Here is a 23,016-nt window from a genome sequence, read left to right on the forward strand (position 1 = left end):
CTTAACATCATGGGAAAATCAAAAGAAATCAGCCAAGACCTCAGAAAAAAAATTGTAGACCTCCACAAGTCTGGTTCATCCTTGGGAGCAATTTCCAAACGCCTGAAGGTACCACGTTCATCTGTACAAACAATAGTACGCAAGTATAAACTCCATGGAACCACGCAGCCATCATACCGCTCAGGAAGGAGACGCGTTCTGTCTCCTAGAGATGAACGTACTTTGGTGCGAAAAGTGCAAATCAATCCCAGAACAACAGCAAAGGACCTTGTGAAGATGCTGGAGGAAACAGGTACCAAAGTATCTATATCTACAGTCAAACGAGTCCTATATCGACATAACCTGAAAGGCCACTCAGCAAGGAAGAAGCCACAGGTCCAAAACCGCCATAAAAAGCCAGACTACGGTTTTGCAACTGCACATGGGGACAAAGATCGTACTTTTGGAGAAAAGTCCTCTGGTCTGATGAAACAAAAATAGAACTGTTTGGTCATAATGACCATCGTTATGTTTAGAGGAAAAAGGGGAAGGCTTGCAAGCCAAAAAACGCCATCCCAACCGCGAAGCACACTGTGGCAGCATCATGTTATTGGGGTGCATTGCTGCAGGAGGGACTGATGCACTTCACAAAATAGATGACATCATGAGGTAGGACAATTATGTGGATATATTGAAGCAACATCTCAAGACATCAGTCAGGAAGTTAAAGCTTGGTCGCAAATGGGTCTTCCAAATGGACAATGATCCCAAGCATACTTCCAAAGTTGTGGCAAAATGGCTTAAGGACAACAAAGTCAAGGTATTGGAGTGGCCATCACAAAGCCCTGACCTCAAATCCTACAGAAAATGTGTGGGCAGAACTGAAAAAGCGGGTGTGAGCAAGGAGGCCTACAAACCTGCCTCAGTTACACCAGCTCTGTCAGGAGGAATGGGCCAAAATTCACCCAACTTATTGTGGGAAGCTTGTGGAAGGCTACCCGAAACGTTTTACCCAAGTTAAACAATTTAAAGGCAATGCTACCAAATAATAATTGAGTGTATGTAAACGTCTGACCCACTGGGAATGTGATGAAAGAAATAAAAGCTGAAATAAATCATTCTCTCTACTATTATTCTGAAATTTCACATTCTTAAAATAAAGTGGTGATCCTAACTGACCTAAGACAGGGAATTTTTACTAGGATTAAATGTCAGGAATTGTGAAAAACTGAGTTTAAATGTATTTGGCTAAGGTGTATGTAAACTTTCGACCTCAACTGTATGTAAATGAGATATTTATGTAATTAATTTTCTATTATTTTGCTAACATTTCTAAAACATGTTTTCACTTTATTGTGTATTGTGTGTAGATGAGTGAGAATATTTATTTTAATTCAGACAGTAAGACAACATAATGTGGAATAAGTCAAGAGGTGTGAATACTTTCTGAAGGCAATGTATGTGATCGTATACAAATGTAAGAAAGGTTTGAAATTGTTATGTTTTTGTCAGAAATTATATCTGTTTGGCCTTCTTGCGGTGAATTTGCAATCTACATTTTTTATTTTATTATGTTCCGGCCCCCCAACCATCCACTCAAGAAACAATTGGCCCGCAGCTGAAGTATAGCTAGTCCATACCGCTTTAATGTATCCAATCCTAGAATATAAGGATTTAGATAGGAAAGGTAGAGTGTTTGGGTTAGCCCGCAGTGTTTATGTGATCTAAGGAAACATTGTGAGTTCTTCACCTGTGGAGAAGTGTTCGGCCCATTCACTCACATGCAAGCACGTCATCTCAGTGTACCTCTGAACCATTTGGAGTCGTGTTTGACGGTGCGAAGAGCGGGGCTGTCGCCTAGGCTACGATAGATCACAGCATCAATCGCCAGGAAGTCTGTTACAGTACCAGTGAAGAGACTGCCCTCTGAGAGAGAGAAAGAGATAGAGGGAAAGCGAGAGAGAGAGAGAGAAAGAGAGACAGAGAGAGAAAGAGAGACAGAGAGAGAAAGAGAAAGAGAGACAGAGAGAGAAAGAGAGACAGAGAAAGCGAGAGAGAGAAAGAGAGACAGAGAGAGAAAGAGAGACAGATAGAAAGAGAGAGAGAGACAGAGAGAGCAAGAGAGGAAGAGACAGAGAGAGCAAGAGAGAGAGACAGAGAGCAAGAGAGAGAGACATACAGACACACAGAGAGTGAGACAGAGAGAGAAAGAGAGAACATACAGAACATGTATTTTTCATGAGTACAAGCACAGTCAAGTTCCTCCTCACAGCTCCAGTCTAGATTGATTTTCCATCTGAATGATTTCCCCTGAACATTACAGTCCTAGTACCTATGTCATTACTTCCTAATAAATACCTATGTCATTACTTCCTAATATATTGAAAAATAATGAAAGTTAGAAAGAAAGAAAGAAAGATAGAAAGAAAGAAAGAGAGAGAGAAACTACTGTACCTGCGAACAGAGCCACATTGGCGTGTCTGGGGTCATACGGGCACCGAGCCATCCCACTGACCGTCTCTCCCACCATCTCCAAAGAGTCTCTCTGTAACACACACAATTGTCCATACGAACACGTACACACATGCCAATAAAGCTTAATTGAATTGAATTGAATAGACAGATACTCACAGTGTAGTTGGCACACAAAGGGTTGAAGGCGTTGGTTCCACACACAAACAGTCCTTCATGTTGACTCAACAACACTTTGATGAAGTTACGACACTCCTCCTGAAGAAAGAGATAAGAAAGGATGAGAAATGAAGGGAGAGTCAGAGAAGTACTGTAAGTGTGTGTGTGTGCATACAAGTATGTTTATCTTTCAAACCCACTCCTCAAAGGGTTAGGCAGAGAAATACGTTTAATGTCATATCCATATGACAATAGTCATCAATAACCACTCAGGAAAGCCTTAAGGAAATTACACACAGCACACTGTTCAGCTGTATCTCTGTGTTTTAAAAGGGAGGTACTGTATAACTCTACACATCTTCTAGCATGACTCACCACAACATTCCCTCTTTAGCAGTTCCCATGGGGATCATCATGGGAGCTAGAATAATCTCTCCATGTTCTAGTCTCTCTCTCTCTCTCTCTCTCTCGCTCTCTCTCTCTCTCTCTCTCTCTCTCTCTCTCTCTCTCTCTCTCTCTCTCTCTCTCTCTCTCTCTCTCTCTCTCTCTCTCTCTCTCTCTCTCTCTCAATTCAATTCAATTCAATTCAATTTAAGGGCTTTATTGGCATGGGAAACATATGTTAACATTGCCAAAGCAAGTGAAGTAGATAATAAACAAAAGTGAAATAAACAATAAAAGTTAACAGTAAACATTACACTCAGAAGATCCAAAAGAATATAGACATTTCAAATGCCATATTATGGCTATATGAGTCAAGGAAGCAACTGATTTATTTTTTTCACTCTATTGGGAATGCACAACTGTACAACTGAATTGTGTTCTCTGCATTTAACCCAACCACTCTGAATCAGAGAGGTGGGGGGGCTTGCCATAATCGACATCAACGGCGCCCGGGGAACAGTGGGTTAACTGCCTTGCACAAGGGCAGAATGACAGATTTGTACCTTGTCAGCTCTGGGATTCGATCCAGCAACCTTTCGGTTACTAGCCCAAAGCACTAGGCTACCTGCCGTCCCAGTGTGTATACATATATTGATTACTTTAGTTGTTTTAAAGTTATCTTTGTCTCACAGTCACTAAGCAGTCCATGTATAGGGGTGGTGTGATCGTTGAGGTTGTTTTTCTCGAATGCAAAACCAGCGTGTGGGGCTGGTTGCAATGGCCACACGGAGGGTTGGGGTTTGAAAAACTTAGTCGGTGGCATGGAGTAAAGATTCCTGCTACGGCAGTAGGATGTTCGGTGGAAGAACGTAGCTCAGCTGTTGGCGCTAGCATTGGGTAAAATAGCATAAAATCAGCCTCAAGTGTAGTGATATTCTTAGATTCCACTGAAAAGGTGAATTCCATAGTTGAGAGTGGTGTTGTATTGCGGGATACACAGACGTCGGTATTTCATTTTATGAATCCGGCGAAGAAAGTTATACTTTCAAACGTGCCACCATTTGTTAGAGATTAAGTGTTGGAGCGAGTTATCTCGTCATGGTCAACTTGTATCTACAATAAAAAAAGGTTATTTTGGGATGTCTTGTCTCATAGGAGACAAGAGCACAATCTTTTTACAGAAGGATACTGACAAACTGAATTTAGCTTTCAGTTTTAATATTCACAGATTTGATTGTGTTATAGCTTCTATAAATAAATGAAATGCTTTGGCTGCGGAAGAGGGGCATTTGGTACGTTATTGTCCCGAGAACGATCGCGCAGAGCCCGGTAGCAGCTCTAGCGTTGGTGCAGCTAATGCGGGAAATTGTGGTGGATCAGAGTTAAGAGGGAGGGTAAAAAGCCGGTGTGACTGCGACTGGGGTCGTTGAGTCGGTGCTGGAAAATGAAAGTAGAGTTCAAGAGGAGTTTGAAACAATGGAAAATGAGCAGATGTTTCAAAGTACCCAGGATTAAGAGGAAGAATTTAAGGGGTGTTGAAGGTAGACATTGATAAATCAGTTGAGGATAAACAGATAGTAGAGATGGTGGGTTTTCCTCTGACGAGGGTAGCGAGAGTGAGTCATTTTACGCATCACAACAAAATAGCGAGATAAATGGGGTGGAAGGGAGGTATGGGATTGATAAAATCATTTCTGAAATTGACAAAAGGGAAGAAATATATGCAGGTTATAGTGTAACATATTTTTTTCTTCCTGAAAGTGATTTGTTTATTGAATCAGCAAACGTTCTGATGTAAAAAAATAACGGGGGTTTGACAAGCCCTGAAATCGCTACACTCAAGAAAGTTGTCACGAGAGTGACAAGTGATTTAAATTCTAAAGGAAACGAAAGAGTTCAGTCGCAGCCTTAACTCTGTAAAGAGATGTTTTCTGTCTCTTCCTCTGTATTTTTTTCTCTCAGCCATGAGCAGTTTTAAGATTTCTTCTTTAAATGTAAATGGGGCGACAGTATGACTTAATGAAGGGTAAGGGAAGTTTTCTACAAGAAACGCATAGTAATATTGAAAATGAAGTTATGTGGCAAAAGGAGTGTGTAGAGGGGGAGCAGTGGTGTGTAGTCATAAAAGCTAAAAAAAAAAAAATGGGGTTGTGGCTATCCTGTTCTCAAAAGGGTTTTTGCCTTTGTCATATGAGGTTGAAGAGGTAGTTGAGGGGAGGTTATTAAAGGTTATGTATGAAAACATCACTATGTGTTGAATACATTTATATGCCCCAGTGGTGGCAGTTGAGAGGGAATGTTTTTTTAGAGACATTATCAAATACCATTGAGAAATGTAACACTGAGGATAATTTATTTCTTGCTGGGGATTTTAACTGCAGTCAGTGATTTAGATAGAAACCACAAAACCTCAAGGACTTTTTTAAAATGCCTTATTGTAATGCATGAACTGTGTGATATTTGGCAGAGCCAACATGGAGGTACGAGACAGAACACATGGTCTAATGTGAGAGAGAACACCATCTCTCTGGACAGGTTAGATAGGTTTTATTGTAACACTGTGTGATGTTTGGAGCCAACATGGAGGCACGAGACAAAACACATGGTCTAATGTGAGAGAGAACACCATCTAGAGGTTAGATAGGTTTCATTGTAACACTGTGTGATGTTTGGAGCCAACATGGAGGCACGAGACAGAACACATGGTCTAATGTGAGAGAGAACACCATCTAGAGGTTAGATAGGTTTCATTGTAACACTGTGTGATGTTTGGAGCCAACATGGAGGCACGAGACAGAACACATGGTCTAATGTGAGAGAGAACACCATCTCTCTGGACAGGTTAGATAGGTTTTATTGTAACACTGTGTGATGTTTGGAGCCAACATGGAGGTACGAGACAGAACACATGGTCTAATGTGAGAGAGAACACCATCTCTCTGGACAGGTTAGATAGGTTTTATTGTACACTGTGTGATGTTTGGAGCCAACATGGAGGTACGAGACAGAACACATGGTCTAATGTGAGAGAGAACACCATCTCTCTGACCAGGTTAGATAGGTTTTATTGTACACTGTGTGATGTTTGGAGCCAACATGGAGGTACGAGACAGAACACATGGTCTAATGTGAGCGAGAACACCATCTCTCTGGACAGGTTAGATAGGTTTTATTGTAACACTGTGTGATGTTTGGAGCCAACATGGAGGTACGAGACAGAACACATGGTCTAAGGTGAGAGACACCATCTCTCTGACCAGGTTAGATAGGTTTTATTGTTTTGAGCATCAATCTCAGGTCTGTAAATCAAGTGTAATAACCCCAGTGGGATGTTCTGATCATTGTTTATCAAATCAAATCAAACTGTATTAGTCACATGCGCCGAATATAACAGGTGTAGACCTTACAGTGAAATGCTTACTTACAAGCCCCTAACCAACAGTGCAGGTAAAAAAAAATATGGATAAGAATAAGAGATAAAAGTAACAAGTAATTAAAGAGCAGCAGTAAAATAACAATATATACAGAGGGGGTACCGGTTAGTTGAGGTAGTATGTACATGTAGGTAGAGTTATTACAGTTACTATGCATAGATGATAACAGAGAGTGGCAGTGGTATGGAGGGGGGAGGGCAATGCAAATAGTCTGGGTAGCCATTTGACTAGATGTTCAGGAGTCTTATGGCTTGGGGGTAGAAGCTGTTTAGAAGCCTTTTGGACCTAGACATGGCGCTCCGGTACCACTTGCCGTAAGGTAGCAGAGAGAACAGTTTATGACTAGGGTGGCTGGAGTCTTTGACAATTTTTAGGGCCTTCCTCTGACACCGCCTGGTATAGAGGTCCTGGTTGGCAGGAAGCTTGGCCCCAGTGATGTACTGGGCTGTTCGCACTACCCTCTGTAGTGCCTTGCGGTCGGAGGCCGAGCAGTCCTACTGTGTTCCCGGCAGGCAGATAACATTCCCTGATTCTGGATTTTTGGGACGTCTCTAGGGCTATTGGGTTGGATGCTGGTCTAATTTTAATTGATCAGGAAAAGGCATTTGACCGAGTTGAACATCAATAGTTATGGCACACTTTTGAGGCATTTGGTTTCAGCTCTGGTTTTATTGCCATGATTAGGGTGATATATGGTGACATTGAAAGTGTGCTGAAATTTAACGGTGGCTTGAGTGCTCCTTTTAAAGTATGTAGAGATTTTAGGCAGGGGTGTTCTTTGTCAGGAATGTTAAATGCCACCATTATAGAGCCACTACTAAATAGCATTAGACATCGCATTGAAGAGGTGTGTCACGCCCTGACCTGAGATATCTCTGTTTTATTTTTATTTTGGTTAGGTCAGGGTGTGACTAGGGTGGGTACGTTAGTTTTTGTATTGTCTAGGGTGTTTTGTATGTCTAGGGTTTTTGTAGGTCTAGGTGATTTGTATGTCTATGGTGGCCTGATATGGTTCCCAATCAGAGGCAGCTGTTTATCGTTGTCTCTGATTGGGGATCATATTTAGGTAGCCATTTTCCCTTTGGTGTTTGTGGGTTCTTGTTCTATGTTTAGTTGCCCGTCTGCACTACTCATATTAGCTTCACTGTTCGTTTTGTTATTTTGTTTGTTTGTTCAGTGTTCATTCTTAAATAAAGAAGAAGGTACGCATACCACGCTGCACCTTGGTCTCCTCCTCACAACGGCCGTGACAGGGTGTACCTTTCAGAGGATATTCCTCCTATTCGTCTCTCAGCCTATGCTGATGATGTAGCTATTTTATTGAAAAATCAGGCAGAGGTGGATAGTTTGAGTCTCATGTTTTTTTGTGGTTGTTTTTTTCACCTTTATTTAACCAGGTAGGCTAGTTGAGAACAAGTTCTCATTTGCAACTGCGACCTGGCCAAGATAAAGCACAGCACTTCGACACATACAACAACACAGAGTTACACATGGAATAAACAAACATACAGTCAATAATACAGTAGAAGAAAAATAAAAGTCTATATACAAGGCAATAAATAGGCCATGGTGGCGAAGTAATTACAATATAGCAATTAAACACTGGAATGGTAGATGTGCAGAAGATGAATGTGCAAGTAGAGATACTGGGGTGCAAAGGAGCAAGATAAATAAATAAATACAGTATGGGGATGAGGTAGTTGGATGGGCTGTTTACAGATGGGCTATGTACAGGTGCAGTGATCTGTGAGCTGCTCTGACAGCTGGTGCTTAAAGCTAGTGAGGGAGATAAGAGTCTCCAGCTTCAGTGGTTTTTGCAGTTCGTTTCAGTTTCAAAGATTTAGATGCACTATTGTAAAGTGGTTGTTCCACTGGATATCATAAGGTGAATGCACCAATTTGTAAGTCGCTCTGGATAAGAGCGTCTGCTAAATGACTTAAATGTAAATGTAAATGTCATTGGCAGTAGAGAACTGGAAGGAAAATTAGGAATTGGCTTTGGGGGTGACCAGTGAGATATACCTGCTGGAGCGCGTGCTACGGGTGGGTGCTGCTATGGTGACCAGTGAGCTGAGATAAGGCTGGGCTTTACCTAGCAGAGACTTGTAGATGACCTGGAGCCAGTGGGTTTGTCGACGAGTATGAAGCGATGGCCAGCCAACGAGAGCGTACAGGTCGCAGTGGTGGGTAATATATGGGGCTTTGGTGACAAAACGGATGGCACTGTGATAGACTGCATCCAATTTGTTGAGGAGAGTGTTGGAGGCTATTTTATAAATGACATCGCCGAAGTCGAGGATTGGTAGGATGGTCAGTTTTTACGAGGGTGTGTTTGGCAGCATGAGTGAAGGATGCTTTGTTGCGAAATAGGAAGCCGATTCTAGATTTAATTTTGGATTGGAGATGCTTAATGTGAGTCTGGAATGAAAATCGGTTGATCGGTTTAGGGGAATATCCTCTGGTAAATTGGGAAAAAAAGCTTTACAGATTCGAAAATGGTCTGGAGGGATCATTGCTTTGCCAGGGGGGGCTGGAATGGTGTAAGGGAGGTTTTAAGTATCTTGGAGTGTACATAGGGGATGAGGGGACAATGGAAACACATTGGAATGGGGTGCTTGAAATGGTGGAAGGGAGGATGAGGAGATGGCTGTGGTTGTTATCTCGTATGTCATACAGGGGGTGCACTATTATTGTTCACAATGTGGTTGCCTCTGCACCGTGACATCGGTTGTCATGTTAAGAGACACCATCTGGCCTTCTGGCCAAGATACAGGCAATTATTGTAGATTTATTTTGGGATAAATATCATGGGTTCCACAAAGTGTTTTGTATTTGTCAAAAGAGGAGGGGGGGACAAGGTTTTGTACATCTTGCTAGGAGGGCTGCTGCTTTCCGGTTTTAGTTTATTCAAAGGTTGCTTTATGGACCGGAAAATGTGGTTTGGAGAGGGGTGGCAGGTCCTGTATTACAGCAGGTCGGGGGATTAGGTTTAAAGAAGGATTTATTTTAGGTTGATAGTAGCCAGATTTCAAGGGGGGGGGGGGGGGGGGGGGGGGGTACCTTTGTTTTACAAAGGCCTTCTTAGGGTTTGGAGCATAATAACGGAGTTCAGACGCACTCCAGCATTGGCTGCTGGAGGAACCTCTGGTGTATGGGGCAAGACTGGATTGTACAACTGCAGCTGTTCCACATTTCTCCAAGATTCTGGTGAAGGGCAAAATCCTCAGCCTAAAACAGTTAATGGCCATGGCTGGGCCCACCTTAATGGAGGGCTGACGGGTGGCTGAATATTTGGGGTTGAGGTCGGAAAGAATTGTCGGACAACTGCTGTAAAGCTGCAGGAAGGCTCTGTCAGTAGAAGAGTGGTGTATGCTTAATCATAAGAAGAAGGCACAAGATGAATAAATCCCATTTCCAAGACTAGGGATTACACCCAATATCCCAGAGTCAGAAAGAAAGGCGTTATTGCTGGATTTGAGAGGGTTGGAAGAGGTGGGTTTGGATGAGGTGAACAGGACAGACTTATATAGGGGGTGTGTCAAGGATTTGAATAAAGATAAATTGAAGAATAGAAAAGACACTCCTTGGAGGGTAAAACTGGGTATTGGTGACAAGGTAAAGCCAGCATGGAGAGCACTGTACAAGCCACCGTTACAAAAGGCCACTAGTGACATGCAATAGAGGGTTTTGCATGGCATCATTGCAGTTAATGCTTTTGTATCTGTTATTAACTCAGATATTGGAGATGGATGTCCTTTTAGTAACATAAGAGAAACACTTTTTCACTGTTTTATGGAGTGTGAGAGGATAAAGCCTCTTTGAAATACTGGAGTCTTTGTTTACAGCTGTAGGGGAGATTTTCAATAACACTGTTGTTATTTTGGGGTTTCACTATAGTAAGCAACAGAAAATAAAATGTCAACTGTTAAAACATTTTTGGGGGTGTCACACCCTGACGTTAGAGAGCCTTTTTATTCTCTATTTGGTTAGGTCAGGGTGTGACTAGGGTGGGCAATCTATGTTGTATTTCTATGTTGGCCTGGTATGGTTCCCAATCAGAGGCAGCTGTCTATTGTTGTCTCTGATTGGGGATCATACTTAGGCAGCCTTTTTTCCACCTTAGTGTGTGGGATCTTGATTTTGTATAGTTGCTGTGTAGCTTGCAGAACTTTACGTTCGTTTTGTATTTTGTTGTTTTTTCAGTGTTCATTTTAATAAAAGTAAGATGTTCGCCTACCACGCTGCACCTTGGTCCAATCCATCTCTAAACGAACGAAACAGAAGATCCCACCACCAAAGGACCAAGCAGCGTGGCCAGGAGGAGCAGGGATCCTGGGCCCGGGAGAAAAGGGAGTGGAGGACATCATGGACATGGGAGGAGGTTATGGCAGGGGACAAAACCCTGCCATGGAAGCAGGCGGAGGCAGCGAAGGAGGATCAACGACGACTCCGGGGTTCGCAACCACGACGGAAGCCCGAGAGGCAGCACACGGAGTGGTCGGCGGAGCCGAGGGGTGAACCAGAGCCAGTCAGGGAGTCGAGTGAGGAACTCGACGAAAGATTCCCGGAGAGAGGTTTTGGCGTTGAGAGTGCTGCAGAGCAGGCGTGCTGAGGAGCGTGACACCAGTCTGGTGTCATATGCACCAGTTTCACGCATCTGGCCTCCAGTGCGCCTCCCCAGTCCGGTACGTCCTGTGTCTCCTCCACGCACTCGCCCTGAGGTGTGTGTCACCGTTCCGGTACAATGTGTGCCGGTTCTACGCACCGTGTCTCCAGTGCGCCTCCACAGCCCAGTGCGTCCTGTGCCAGCTCCCCGCACTTGCCATGCGAAGGTGGTCCTTTGTCCAGGATGCGTTGTACCAGCTCTATGCTCCAGACCTCCAGTGCGCCTCCACGGTCCAGTATATCCTGTGCCAGTTCCATGCACCCGGCCTCCAGTGAGTGTCTCCAGCCTGGTACGTCCTGTGCCTGCTCCACACATGAAGCCTCCAGTGATGATCCATGGCCCGAAGCCTCCAGTGATGATCCATGGCCCGGAGCCTCCAGTGATGATCCATGGTCCGGAGCCTCCAGTGATGATCCATGGCCCGGAGCCTCCAGTGATGATCCATGGCCCGAAGCCTCCAGTGATGATCCATGGCCCGGAGCCTCCAGTGATGAGCCATGGCCCGGAGACTCCAGTGATGATCCATGCCCCGGAGCTTCCAGTGATGATCCATGGCCCGGAGCCTCCAGAGACAATCCAAGGTCCGGAGTCTCCAGTGATGGTCTGCAGTCCAGAGTCTCCAGCGACGGTCTGCAGTCCAGTCTCCAGCGACGGTCTGCAGTCCGGAGCCTGCAGCGACGGTTCCCAGTCCGGAGACTCCAGCGGGGGTTCCTAGTCCGGAGCCCTCTGCGACGATCTACGGTCCGGAGTCCCCGGCGACGATCTACGGTCCGGAGTCCCCGGCGACGATCCACGGTCCGGAGCCACCGGCGACGATCCACGGTCCGGAGCCTCAGGCGACGATCCACGGTCCGGAGCCTCAGGCGACGATCCACGGTCCGGAGCCTCCGGCGCCGATCCACGGTTCGGTTCCTCCGGCGACGATCCACGGTTCAGAGCCTCCGGCGGCGATCCACGGTCCGGTTCCACGGAAGCGGAGGGATCCGCAAGTGGAGCGGGGTCTACGTCCCCAACCGGAGCCGCCACCGAGGCTAGATGCCCACTAGGACCCTCCCCCAAATCAAATCAAATCAAATTTTATTTGTCACATACACATGGTTAGCAGATGTTAATGCGAGTGTAGCGAAATGCTTGTGCTTCTAGTTCCGACAATGCAGTAATAACCAACAAGTAATCTAACCTAACAATTCCACAACTACTACCTTATACACACAAGTGTAAAGGGATAAAGAATATGTACATAAAGATATATGAATGAGTGATGGTACAGAACGGCATAGGCAAGATGCAGTAGATGGTATAGAGTACAGTATATACATATGAGATGAGTAATGTAGGGTATGTAAACATAAAGTGGCATAGTTTAAAGTGGCTAGTGATACATGTATTACATAGAGATGGCAAGATGCAGTAGATGATATAGAGTACAGTATATACATATACATATGAGATGAGTAATGTAGGGTATGTAAACATTATATTAAGTGGCATTGTTTAAAGTGGCTAGTGGTACATTTTTACATAATTTCCATCAATTCCCATTATTAAAGTGGCTGGAGTTGAGTCAGTATGTTGGCAGCGGCCGCTAAATGTTAGTGGTGGCTGTTTAACAGTCTGATGGCCTTGAGATAGAAGCTGTTTTTCAGTCTCTCGGTCCCTGCTTTGATGCACCTGTACTGACCTCGCCTTCTGGATGATAGCGGGGTGAACAGGCAGTGGCTTGGGTGGTTGTTGTCCTTGATGATCTTTATGGCCTTCCTGTGACATCGGGTGGTGTAGGTGTCCTGGAGGGCAGGTAGTTTGCCCCCGGTGATGCGTTGTGCAGACCTCACTACACTCTGGAGAGCCTTACGGTTGTGGGCGGAGCAGTTGCCGTACCAGGCGGTGATACAGCCCGACAGGATGCTCTCGATTGTGCATCTGTAGAAGTTTGTGAGTGCTTTTGGTGACAAGCCGAATTTCTTCAGCCTCCTGAGGTTGAAGAGGCGAGTTGAGTTGGAGGCGTGCATGGCCACGCAGTCGTGGGTGAACAGGGAGTACAGGAGAGGGCTCAGAACGCACCCTTGTGGGGTCCCAGTGTTGAGGATCAGCGGGGTGGAGATGTTGTTACCTACCCTCACCACCTGGGGGCGGCCTGTCAGGAAGTCCAGGACCCAGTTGCACAGGGCGGGGTCGAGACCCAGGGTCTCGAGCTTGATGACGAGTTTGGAGGGTACTATGGTGTTAAATGCTGAGCTGTAGTCGATGAACAGCATTCTCACATAGGTATTCCTCTTGTCCAGATGGGTTAGGGCAGTGCGCAGTGTGGTTGCGATTGCGTCGTCTGTGGACCTATTGGGTCGGTAAGCAAATTGGAGTGGGTCTAGGGTGTCCGGTAGGGTGGAGGTGATATGGTCCTTGACTAGTCTCTCAAAGCACTTCATGATGACGGAAGTGAGTGCTACGGGGCGGTAGTCGTTTAGCTCAGTTACCTTAGCTTTCTTGGGAACAGGAACAATGGTTGCCCTCTTGAAGCATGTGGGAACAGCAGACTGGGATAAGGATTGATTGAATATGTCCGTAAACACACCAGCCAGCTGGTCTGCGCATGCTCTGAGGACGCGGCTGGGAATGCCGTCTGGGCCTGCAGCCTTGCGAGGGTTAACACGTTTAAATGTTTTACTCACCGCGGCTGCAGTGAAGGAGAGCCCGCAGGTTTTGGTAGCGGGCCGTGGGTTGTCCTCAAAGCGAGCAAAAAAGTTATTAAGCCTGTCTGGGAGCAAGACATCCTGGTCCGCGACGGGGCTGGTTTTCTTTTTGTAATCCGTGATTGACTGTAGACCCTGCCACATACCTCTTGTGTCTGAGCTGTTGAATTGCGACTAAATTTTGTCTCTGTACTGGGACTTAGCTAGTTTGATTGCCTTGCGGAGAGAATAGCTACACTGTTTGTATTCGGTCATGTTTCCGGTCACCTTGCTCTGGTTAAAAGCAGTGGTTCGCGCTTTCAGTTTCACGCGAATGCTGCCGTCAATCCACGGTTTCTGGTTTGGGAATGTTTTAATCGTTGCTGTGGGTACGACATCGTCAATGCACTTTCTAATGAACTCGCTCACCGAATCAGCATATTCGTCAATGTTGTTGTTGGACGCAATGCGGAACATATTCCAATCCGCGTGATAGAAGCAGTCTTGAAGCGTGGAATCAGATTGGTCGGACCAGCGTTGAACAGACCTGAGCGAGGGAGCTTGTTGTTTTAGTTTCTGTTTGTAGGCTGGAAGCAACAAAATGGAGTCGTGGTCAGCTTTTCCGAAAGGAGGGCGGGGGAGGGCCTTATATGCGTCGCGGAAATTAGTGTAACAATGATCCAAGGTTTTACCAGCCCCGGTAGCACAATCGATATGCTGATAGAATTTAGGGAGTTTTGTTTTCAGATTGGCCTTGTTAAAATCCCCAGCTACGATGAATGCAGCCTCAGGGTGTGTGGTTTCCAGTTTACAAAGAGTCAGATAAAGTTCGTTCAGGGCCATCGTTGTGTCTGCTTGGGGGGGGGATATATACGGCTGTGATTATAATCGAAGAGAATTCCCTTGGTAGATAATGCGGTCGACATTTGATTGTGAGGAGTTCTAGATCAGGTGAACAGAATGACTTGAGTTCCTGTATGTTGTTATGATCACACCACGTCTCGTTAATCATAAGGCATACCCCCCCGCCCCTCTAGAGTCAGGTTTTGCGGCCGGAGTCCACACCTTTGAGGGAGGGGGTACTGTCACGCCCTGACGTTAGAGAGCCTTTTTATTCTCTATTTGGTTAGGTCAGGGTGTGACTAGGGTGGGCAATCTATGTTGTATTTCTATGTTGGCCTGGTATGGTTCCCAATCAGAGGCAGCTGTCTATTGTTGTCTCTGATTGGGGATCATACTTAGGCAGCCTTTTTTCCACCTTAGTGTGTGGGATCTTGATTTTGTATAGTTGCTGTGTAGCCTGCAGAACTTTACGTTCGTTTTGTATTTTGTTGTTTTTTCAGTGTTCATTTTAAAAGTAAGATGTTCGCCTACCACGCTGCACCTTGGTCCAATCCATCTCTAAACGAACGTAACAGGGGGACTAAGAGTAACGAGTGAGCTAAGAGTCGGGAAGCATGTTCAGGGAGTGAGTGTTTTAATAAATAAACAGAACATAATACAAAACAAGAAAACACGAACAACACACAGACATGAAACAGAAACAATGACGCATGGGGAAGGAACCAAAGGGAGTGACATATATAGGGAAGGTAATTAGGGAAGTGATGGAGTCCAGGTAACGATGGTGACAGGTGTGCGCCATAACGAGCAGCCTGGTGACCTAGAGGCCGGAGAGGGAACACACGTGACAGGGACAAGCTAAGATGGCTATTGTTCTGAGTAGGAAACTTAAGATAGACACGGGTTATGAGCAGGTTGTAAGATGTGTTTTTAACTGATTAGTCAAAGTGAGCATAAAAGTGGATTTTGAGTTCTTCTCGGCTGTAAAAGATCTCCCATTGTTTGAGGAGAAGTGGGCTTATGAAGGAGCGGTTTGTTTTGTGGAGGAGGGCAAACCATTTTTTGTCGATGAAATGAGTTGAACGTATATATATATCTTTTTTTTTATTTAATACATTTTTATTTAGGAATGACACATTTGTTGCTTAATTTCTGAAAAGGCACAGTGTGCCATTATTTGTGTTCATTATTAAGTATAAAATAAAGGTTTTTATAAAAACTCAAAACTCTCTGTCTGTCTCTCTCTCCACTTTTGATGTCAAAAACCTTTGATGTTGTTACTTTCTCTTTTTCTTTCTTTCCCTTTCATCTGTCAACCTTAATGTCACACAACTCTTTCTCTCTCCCACGCTCTTCCTCTTTACCTCCAATCTGTCTCTATCTCTCCTTTTATCTGTGACTGTTTGGTCTTCTACCTCTATTTATATATCTCAATTGCTTACTCCACTGATCGCTCTCTCCCTATCTCCCTCCCTTCCATCCTGATTTCCATGGTCTACCCCAGGGCTGTGTGACACCACCATCTCATTATCTCTCTCTCGCTGTCTTTTCTCCTTCCCCGATTTTCTCTCTCCTCCTCCCCCACTTCTTCTCTTCCCCTCACTCTCTCACTCTGTCTTCTCTTCCCCTCACTATCTCTCTCTTCTCTTTCCCCTGACTCTCTTTCTTTCTCCCCTCTCTGCCAATAAGACAGATAAAAGTAAAATCTTTCGCTCTCTATCCTCCCTCTCTCTTTTATCTCTTAGGCCTCCATTATTCACTGATCGTATCACCCCATATTACTCATCACTCAGATCAGTTGCAGGTATCACATTCTCACTGCAGGACAACATGTCATTGGGATTACTAGAATGGATAACCCCACAGCACACCCAACAACACACTGTAGTCTAAAGTTGTTTTTTCTGTGAGTAACCACTGACGTACGCTGCCCTCTGGGCTAGAGATGGGAACTAACCTCATGTTTGCCCTTCATCCTGCAGACTCGAATGTCATTCTTATTGGATTCCCACGTCCGCTTCTAGCAGAGGACCACAAAATGACATGACCACAGGGTTACAGTCATACTGGGATCTGATTTAATCAGAGGTGTTTGTTACATCAGTGAGGTCATACACTTAGTGTCTGTCTGTCTGTCTGTCTGTCTGTCTGTCTGTCTGTCTGTCTGTCTGTCTGTCTGTCTGTCTGTCTGTCTGTCTGTCTGTCTGTCTGTCTGTCTGTCTGTCTGTCTGTCTGTCTGTCTGTCTGTCTGTCTGTCTGTCTGTCTGTCTGTCTGTCTGTCTGTCTGTCTGTCTGTCTGTCTGTCTGTCTGTCTGTCTGTCTGTCTGTCTGTCTGTCTGTCTGTCTGTCTGTCTGTCTCACCTTGCTGTAGAACATTTCATCCCCTGACATATTGTCCAGCTCCACTCTGTATAGATCATCTCTGTTTTACAAACACAGACAACAGGAGAAAAACAAAGACGTTTTCAGTCTTTTACAGAGTATCTGATCATGAAACAACTATATACTGTGTACAGTGTGTGTGGTAGGGTACTGTGTACAGTGTGTGTGGTAGGGTACTGTGTACAGTGTGTGTGGTAGGGTACTGTGTATAGTGTGTGTGGTAGGGTACTGTGTATAGTGTGTGCGGTAGGGTATTGTGTATAGTCTGTGCGGTAGGATACAGGCAGTTTCTGATTATTACCTGGCTCCTATGTAGAGAGTGCGGTTGACCTGGAGCACTGTCTGAATGTGCAGCTCCTGTCTCTGAGAGGAATGATGAGCTCTACCCACAAACACAGGATACCTCCTCACCACTGAGAAAAAGGATGAGAGAGCGAAAGACAGGGTTGTTTATACTCTATCATTACATTACAGGGGACGGAGAGAGAAAGACAGGAACGATGGAGGGAAAAAAAGCAAGGCGGGGAAGAGTGAAAAAGTAAGAAAGGCGGAAGAGGGAGAAACAGAGCGATGGCGACAGACAAGGATAGTAAGATGGACAGAAAGATGGAGACAGACAAGGATAGTGATACAGGAGGGGAAGAGGGGATAGATCAGACACATACAGTATGTAAGGACAGGCAGGACACACTGCAGGAGGGGACGAGGGGATAGATCAGACACATACTGTATGGAAGGACAGGCAGGACACACTGCAGGAGGGGAGGAGGGGATAGATCAGACACATACAGTATGGAAGGACAGGCAGGACACACTGCAGGAGGGGAAGAGGGGATAGATCAGACACATACAGTATGGAAGGACAGGCAGGACACACTGCAAGAGGGGAGGAGAGGATAGATCAGACACATACAGTATGGAAGGGCAGGCAGGACACACTGCAGGAGGGGAAGAGGGGATAGATCAGACACATACTGTATGGAAGGACAGGCAGGACACACTGCAGGAGGGGATGAGGGGATAGATCAGACACATACAGTATGGAAGGACAGGCAGGACACACTGCAGGAGGGGAAGAGGTGATAGATCAGACACATACAGTATGGAAGGACAGGCAGGACACACTGCAGGAGGATGGAGGGGATAGATCAGACACATACAGTATGTAAGGACAGGCAGGACACACTGCAGGAGGGGAAGAGGGGATAGATCAGACACATACTGTATGGAAGGACAGGCAGGACACACTGCAGGAGGGGAGGAGGTGATAGATCAGACACATACAGTATGGAAGGACAGGCAGGACACACTGCAGGAGGGGAAGAGGGGATAGATCAGACACATACAGTATGGAAGGACAGGCAGGACACACTGCAGGAGGGGAAGAGGGGATAGATCAGACACATACTGTATGGAAGGACAGGCAGGACACACTGCAGGAGGGGAAGAGGGGATAGATCAGACACATACAGTATGGAAGGACAGGCAAGACATACTGCAAGAGGGGAAGAGGGGATAGATCAGACACATACAGTATGGAAGGACAGGCAGGACACACTGCAGGAGGGGAAGAGGGGATAGATCAGACACATACTGTATGGAAGGACAGGCAGGACACACTGCAGGAGGGGAAGAGGGGATAGATCAGACACATACAGTATGGAAGGACAGGCAAGACATACTGCAGGAGGGGAAGAGGGGATAGATCAGACACATACAGTATGGAAGGACAGGCAAGACATACTGCAGGAGGGGAAGAGGGGAAAGATCAGACACATACAGTATGGAAGGACAGGCAAGACACACTGCAGGAGGGGAAGAGGGGATAGATCAGACACATACTGTATGGAAGGACAGGCAGGACACACTGCAGGAGGGGAGGAGGGGATAGATCAGACACATACTGTATGGAAGGACAGGCAAGACACACTGCAGGAGGGGAAGAGGGGATAGATCAGACACATACAGTATGGAAGGACAGGCAGGACACACTGCAGAAGGGAAAGAGGGGATAGATCAGACACATACAGTATGGAAGGACAGGCAAGACATACTGCAAGAGGGGAAGCGGGGATAGATCAGACACATACAGTATGGAAGGACAGGCAGGACACACTGCAGGAGGGGAAGAGGGGATAGATCAGACACATACTGTATGGAAGGACAGGCAAGACACACTGCAGGAGGGGAAGAGGGGATAGATCAGACACATACAGTATGGAAGGACAGGCAGGACACACTGCAGGAGGGGAAGAGGGGATAGATCAGACACATACAGTATGGAAGGACAGGCAAGACACACTGCAGGAGGGGAAGAGGGGATAGATCAGACACATACTGTATGGAAGGATAGGCAGGACACACTGCAGGATGGTAAGAGGGGATAGATCAGACACATACAGTATGGAAGGACAGGCAGGACACACTGCAGGAGGGGAAGAGGGGATAGATCAGACACATACTGTATGGAAGGACAGGCAGGACACACTGCGGGATGGGAGGAGAGGAAAGATCAGACACATACAGTATGGAAGGACAGGCAAGACACACTGCAGGAGGGGAAGAGGGGATAGATCAGACACATACAGTATGGAAGGACAGGCAAGACACACTGCAGGAGGGGAAGAGGGGATAGATCAGACACATACAGTATGGAAGGACAGGCAGGACACACTGCAGGAGGGGAAGAGGGGATAGATCAGACACATACAGTATGGAAGGACAGGCAAGACACACTGCAGGAGGGGAAGAGGGGATAGATCAGACACATACAGTATGGAAGGACAGGCAAGATATACTGCAGGAGGGGAAGAGGGGATAGATCAGACACATACAGTATGGAAGGACAGGCAGGACACACTGCATGAGGGGAGGAGAGGATAGATCAGACACATACAGTATGGAAGGACAGGCAGGACACACTGCAGGAGGGGAGGAGAGGATAGATCAGACACATACAGTATGGAAGGACAGGCAGGACACACTGCAGGAGGGGAGGAGAGGATAGATCAGACACATACTGTATGGAAGGACAGGCAGGACACACTGCGGGATGGGAGGAGAGGAAAGATCAGACACATACAGTATGGAAGGACAGGCAGGACACACTGCAGGGAAGGTGGAGAGGACACAGTGACATCACCATACGGACTCCTCTTCAGGAGATTGAGTGGGATCCCTTTCTCATTGTCCTTGACTGCAGGGAGCGACATAATACACATCCATCCATCTACATATCTCCAAACCTCCTCCCTCCTTCGATCGCTCTCTTTTTCTCTCTGTCCTCCCATGTCTCACTCTCTCCCTCTCCACCTCTCACACCCCCCTCCCCTTGAACTAGGTTGATGCTCAATCAGATATGCAGTAAAACAGAAACAAAGCAATGACCTCAGATCGCAGCTCCATAATATTAAATCAAAGGAGAGGAGGAGGGGAGAGCATTACATCTTTTGTTCACACACTCAAGGAGAAACACATTTCCCAGTGCTTCTGCAATCTATCTCTGTGACACGGTTGTTTCTTGTGAAAACAGCTCCAGACCAAGGCTGTGACCCCTGACCTTTCTGTCCTGATGGAATACTGAGATCCACCAAGGGTCATTCAGCACGGATACCATACATACACAAACGCATGCAGGCCAAAGAAACACATACACACACTGAGTATACCGAAAAATGAAGAACACGTTCCTAATATTGAGTTGCATCCATAGCTGCAGGACGTAGTTGGGTGGTGGTGGTGCTGCGTTGTTTTTGATGGGGGGACGAGCAAAAAATAATGACCGTGCTGAAGACGTCTATATCGCTCCGCTAATTCAGGACTAGTAAAGGGCCAGAGCACTTTTGGGATTTAAAAAAAAACTAAATGTATTTGAGTGTTTACCAGCATTTGTCATTTGAGTTTGATAATTATCTGTACAAAACAGTTAATCTGATAATACTTGTGGAATTAACAAATACTTGCTTCATATGTTTTCCAGTTTCTTGAAATACTTTGCAAATGGAACTTATTTCTATGTGAAAACTGAAATGGTCTATTCATTCCTTTTTAGTAGACACTTATCCAGAGCATCTTAAGGTAGTGAGTGCATACATATTCATACTTCTCCCTCGTGGGAATCAAACCCACACCCCTGGCATTGCAATCACCATGCTCTACCAACTGAGCCATATCAACATTTCATATCATCACAAACCACTTGATGCCTCAATGTACTCAATTACTGTATTGGTCATTTCTTCATGGTGATGAAAAGTCTACAGGTACAAACCTAGATGACCAGCCTATGTACAATACAGTAATGTACATTTACATTAAGTGGTTTGTAAGGACGCTAAATGAATAATGCACAAAAAGTGGTTGTTTTCCATATTATTTGATCAAGAAAAATATTTAATTTGATGTGGATGTTTTGTGTCTTTGCCCATAAATTTGCACCTTTTGATGTAAATGTTTGAGAACAGGGTTTTGTTCTTTCTGGATTCCATTAGAATGACAGAATCACAGAGAAAGGGACATAGCAACAACTCTTACAATTCCAACTATTGAATCCTGCAAGATACTGTTCTTAATTATACAAGTACCTTTCTTGCTAAAGCGGAGATGCTGAGAAATAGTTTTGGCCCGTACTACAGACATCTACATTGGTCTGCTAATACTAGTAAAGGCCCAGTACACCACTTTTGTGAGAAAAAAATGTAAATATTTTTTAATTCCGATTTTTTTCAGAGGGTCCTGCAGCACCCCTACTTCCCGCAGCTATGGTTGCACCCCTCCTTTTGCCCTCAGAACAGCCTCAATTCTTCAAGGCATGGACTGTACAACGTGTCGAAAGCATTCCACTGGGAAGCTGGACCATGTTGACTCCAATGCTTCCCACAGTTGTGTCAAGCTGGCTGGATGTCGTTTGGGTGGTGGACCATTCTTGATACACACGGGAAACTGTTGAGCGTGAAAAATCCAGAAGCGTTGCAGTTCTTGACACAAACCGGTGCGTCTGGCACCTACCACCATACCCCGTTCAAAGGCCCTTACATTTTTTGTCTTCCCCATTCACCCTCTGAATGTCACACATACACAATCTATGTCTCAATTGTCTCAAGGATTAAAAATCCTTCTGGATTCACCTGGTCAGTCTGTCATAGAAAGAGCAGGTGTCCTTAATGTTTTGTATACTCAGTATACATGTGCGCACACACACACACACACACACACACACACACACACACACACACACACACACACACACACACACACACACACACACACACACACACACACACACACACACACACACACACACACACACACACACACACACACACACACAATGAGAAGGACACATACCCTCTAAGGGAGCGTAGCTGAGCGGACCGGGCTCCTCTGGGAAAGAACTGTGAGCCAATCGGAGGAGAAGGAGGAGAAACGTGAGGGGAGGGGCCATGGTTGTCATGGCAGCACAGCACGGGCACTAGAAAGGGAAAGAAAGAGAGGAGAGAGAGAAGAGAGAATAATCAGTGACCAGTCCTATAGTTGCAAATCACACCGTACATTATATAGGTGGTGTAGAGAGATATTGATTGCAATAGGTTGCATACACGGGCACACACACATGTATGCAGGCAGGCACAAATGACCTGGCACTAAAGTATGGTCCACAGAGCAGCGTAGACTGGGGAGAAGGCTGCATCAGAGGAGCAGGAGACTAAATGATGCCACCAATCTGGCTTTAGCGCAGTGACCATTGTGCCAAATGAAATGCAATGTGCCCTATTGTTTAGAATGGCTACACATTGTAGAGCATTTCCAGCTGAATACGGTGACCTAAGCCATATACCACCCCAGAGTCCTATATAGAGAGAAGAGGCTACTGCTATAGAGGGATCCCTACAGGGCCATACACCTTAACACGGTGACCTAAGCCATATACCACCCCAGAGTCCTATATAGAGAGAAGAGGCTACTGCTATAGAGGGATCCCTACAGGGCCATACACCATAACATCCTATATAACAGAGAAGCTGGGCCCTAT

General features: G+C 45.6%; 1 protein-coding gene across 1 annotated transcript in view; it reads right to left on the reverse strand.

The window, feature by feature from the left end:
- LOC120055356 (semaphorin-6B-like) overlaps positions 1–22,437 on the reverse strand; it is a 37,379-nt gene extending 14,942 nt beyond the window's left edge. Inside the window, exons 1-7 of the mRNA XM_039003224.1 lie at positions 22,332–22,437; positions 17,287–17,398; positions 16,965–17,025; positions 16,561–16,623; positions 2,611–2,709; positions 2,434–2,524; positions 1,786–1,905 (exon numbers count right to left, since the gene is read on the reverse strand). Of these exons, the coding sequence (XP_038859152.1) occupies positions 1,786–1,905; positions 2,434–2,524; positions 2,611–2,709; positions 16,561–16,623; positions 16,965–17,025; positions 17,287–17,398; positions 22,332–22,437 (652 nt within the window). The remainder of the gene's footprint in view (positions 1–1,785; positions 1,906–2,433; positions 2,525–2,610; positions 2,710–16,560; positions 16,624–16,964; positions 17,026–17,286; positions 17,399–22,331) is intronic.
- Positions 22,438–23,016: the final 579 nt, after the last annotated feature.

This window comes from Salvelinus namaycush, chromosome 11 (assembly GCF_016432855.1).
Source record: "Salvelinus namaycush isolate Seneca chromosome 11, SaNama_1.0, whole genome shotgun sequence".
Classification (NCBI taxonomy): Eukaryota; Metazoa; Chordata; class Actinopteri; order Salmoniformes; family Salmonidae; genus Salvelinus; species Salvelinus namaycush.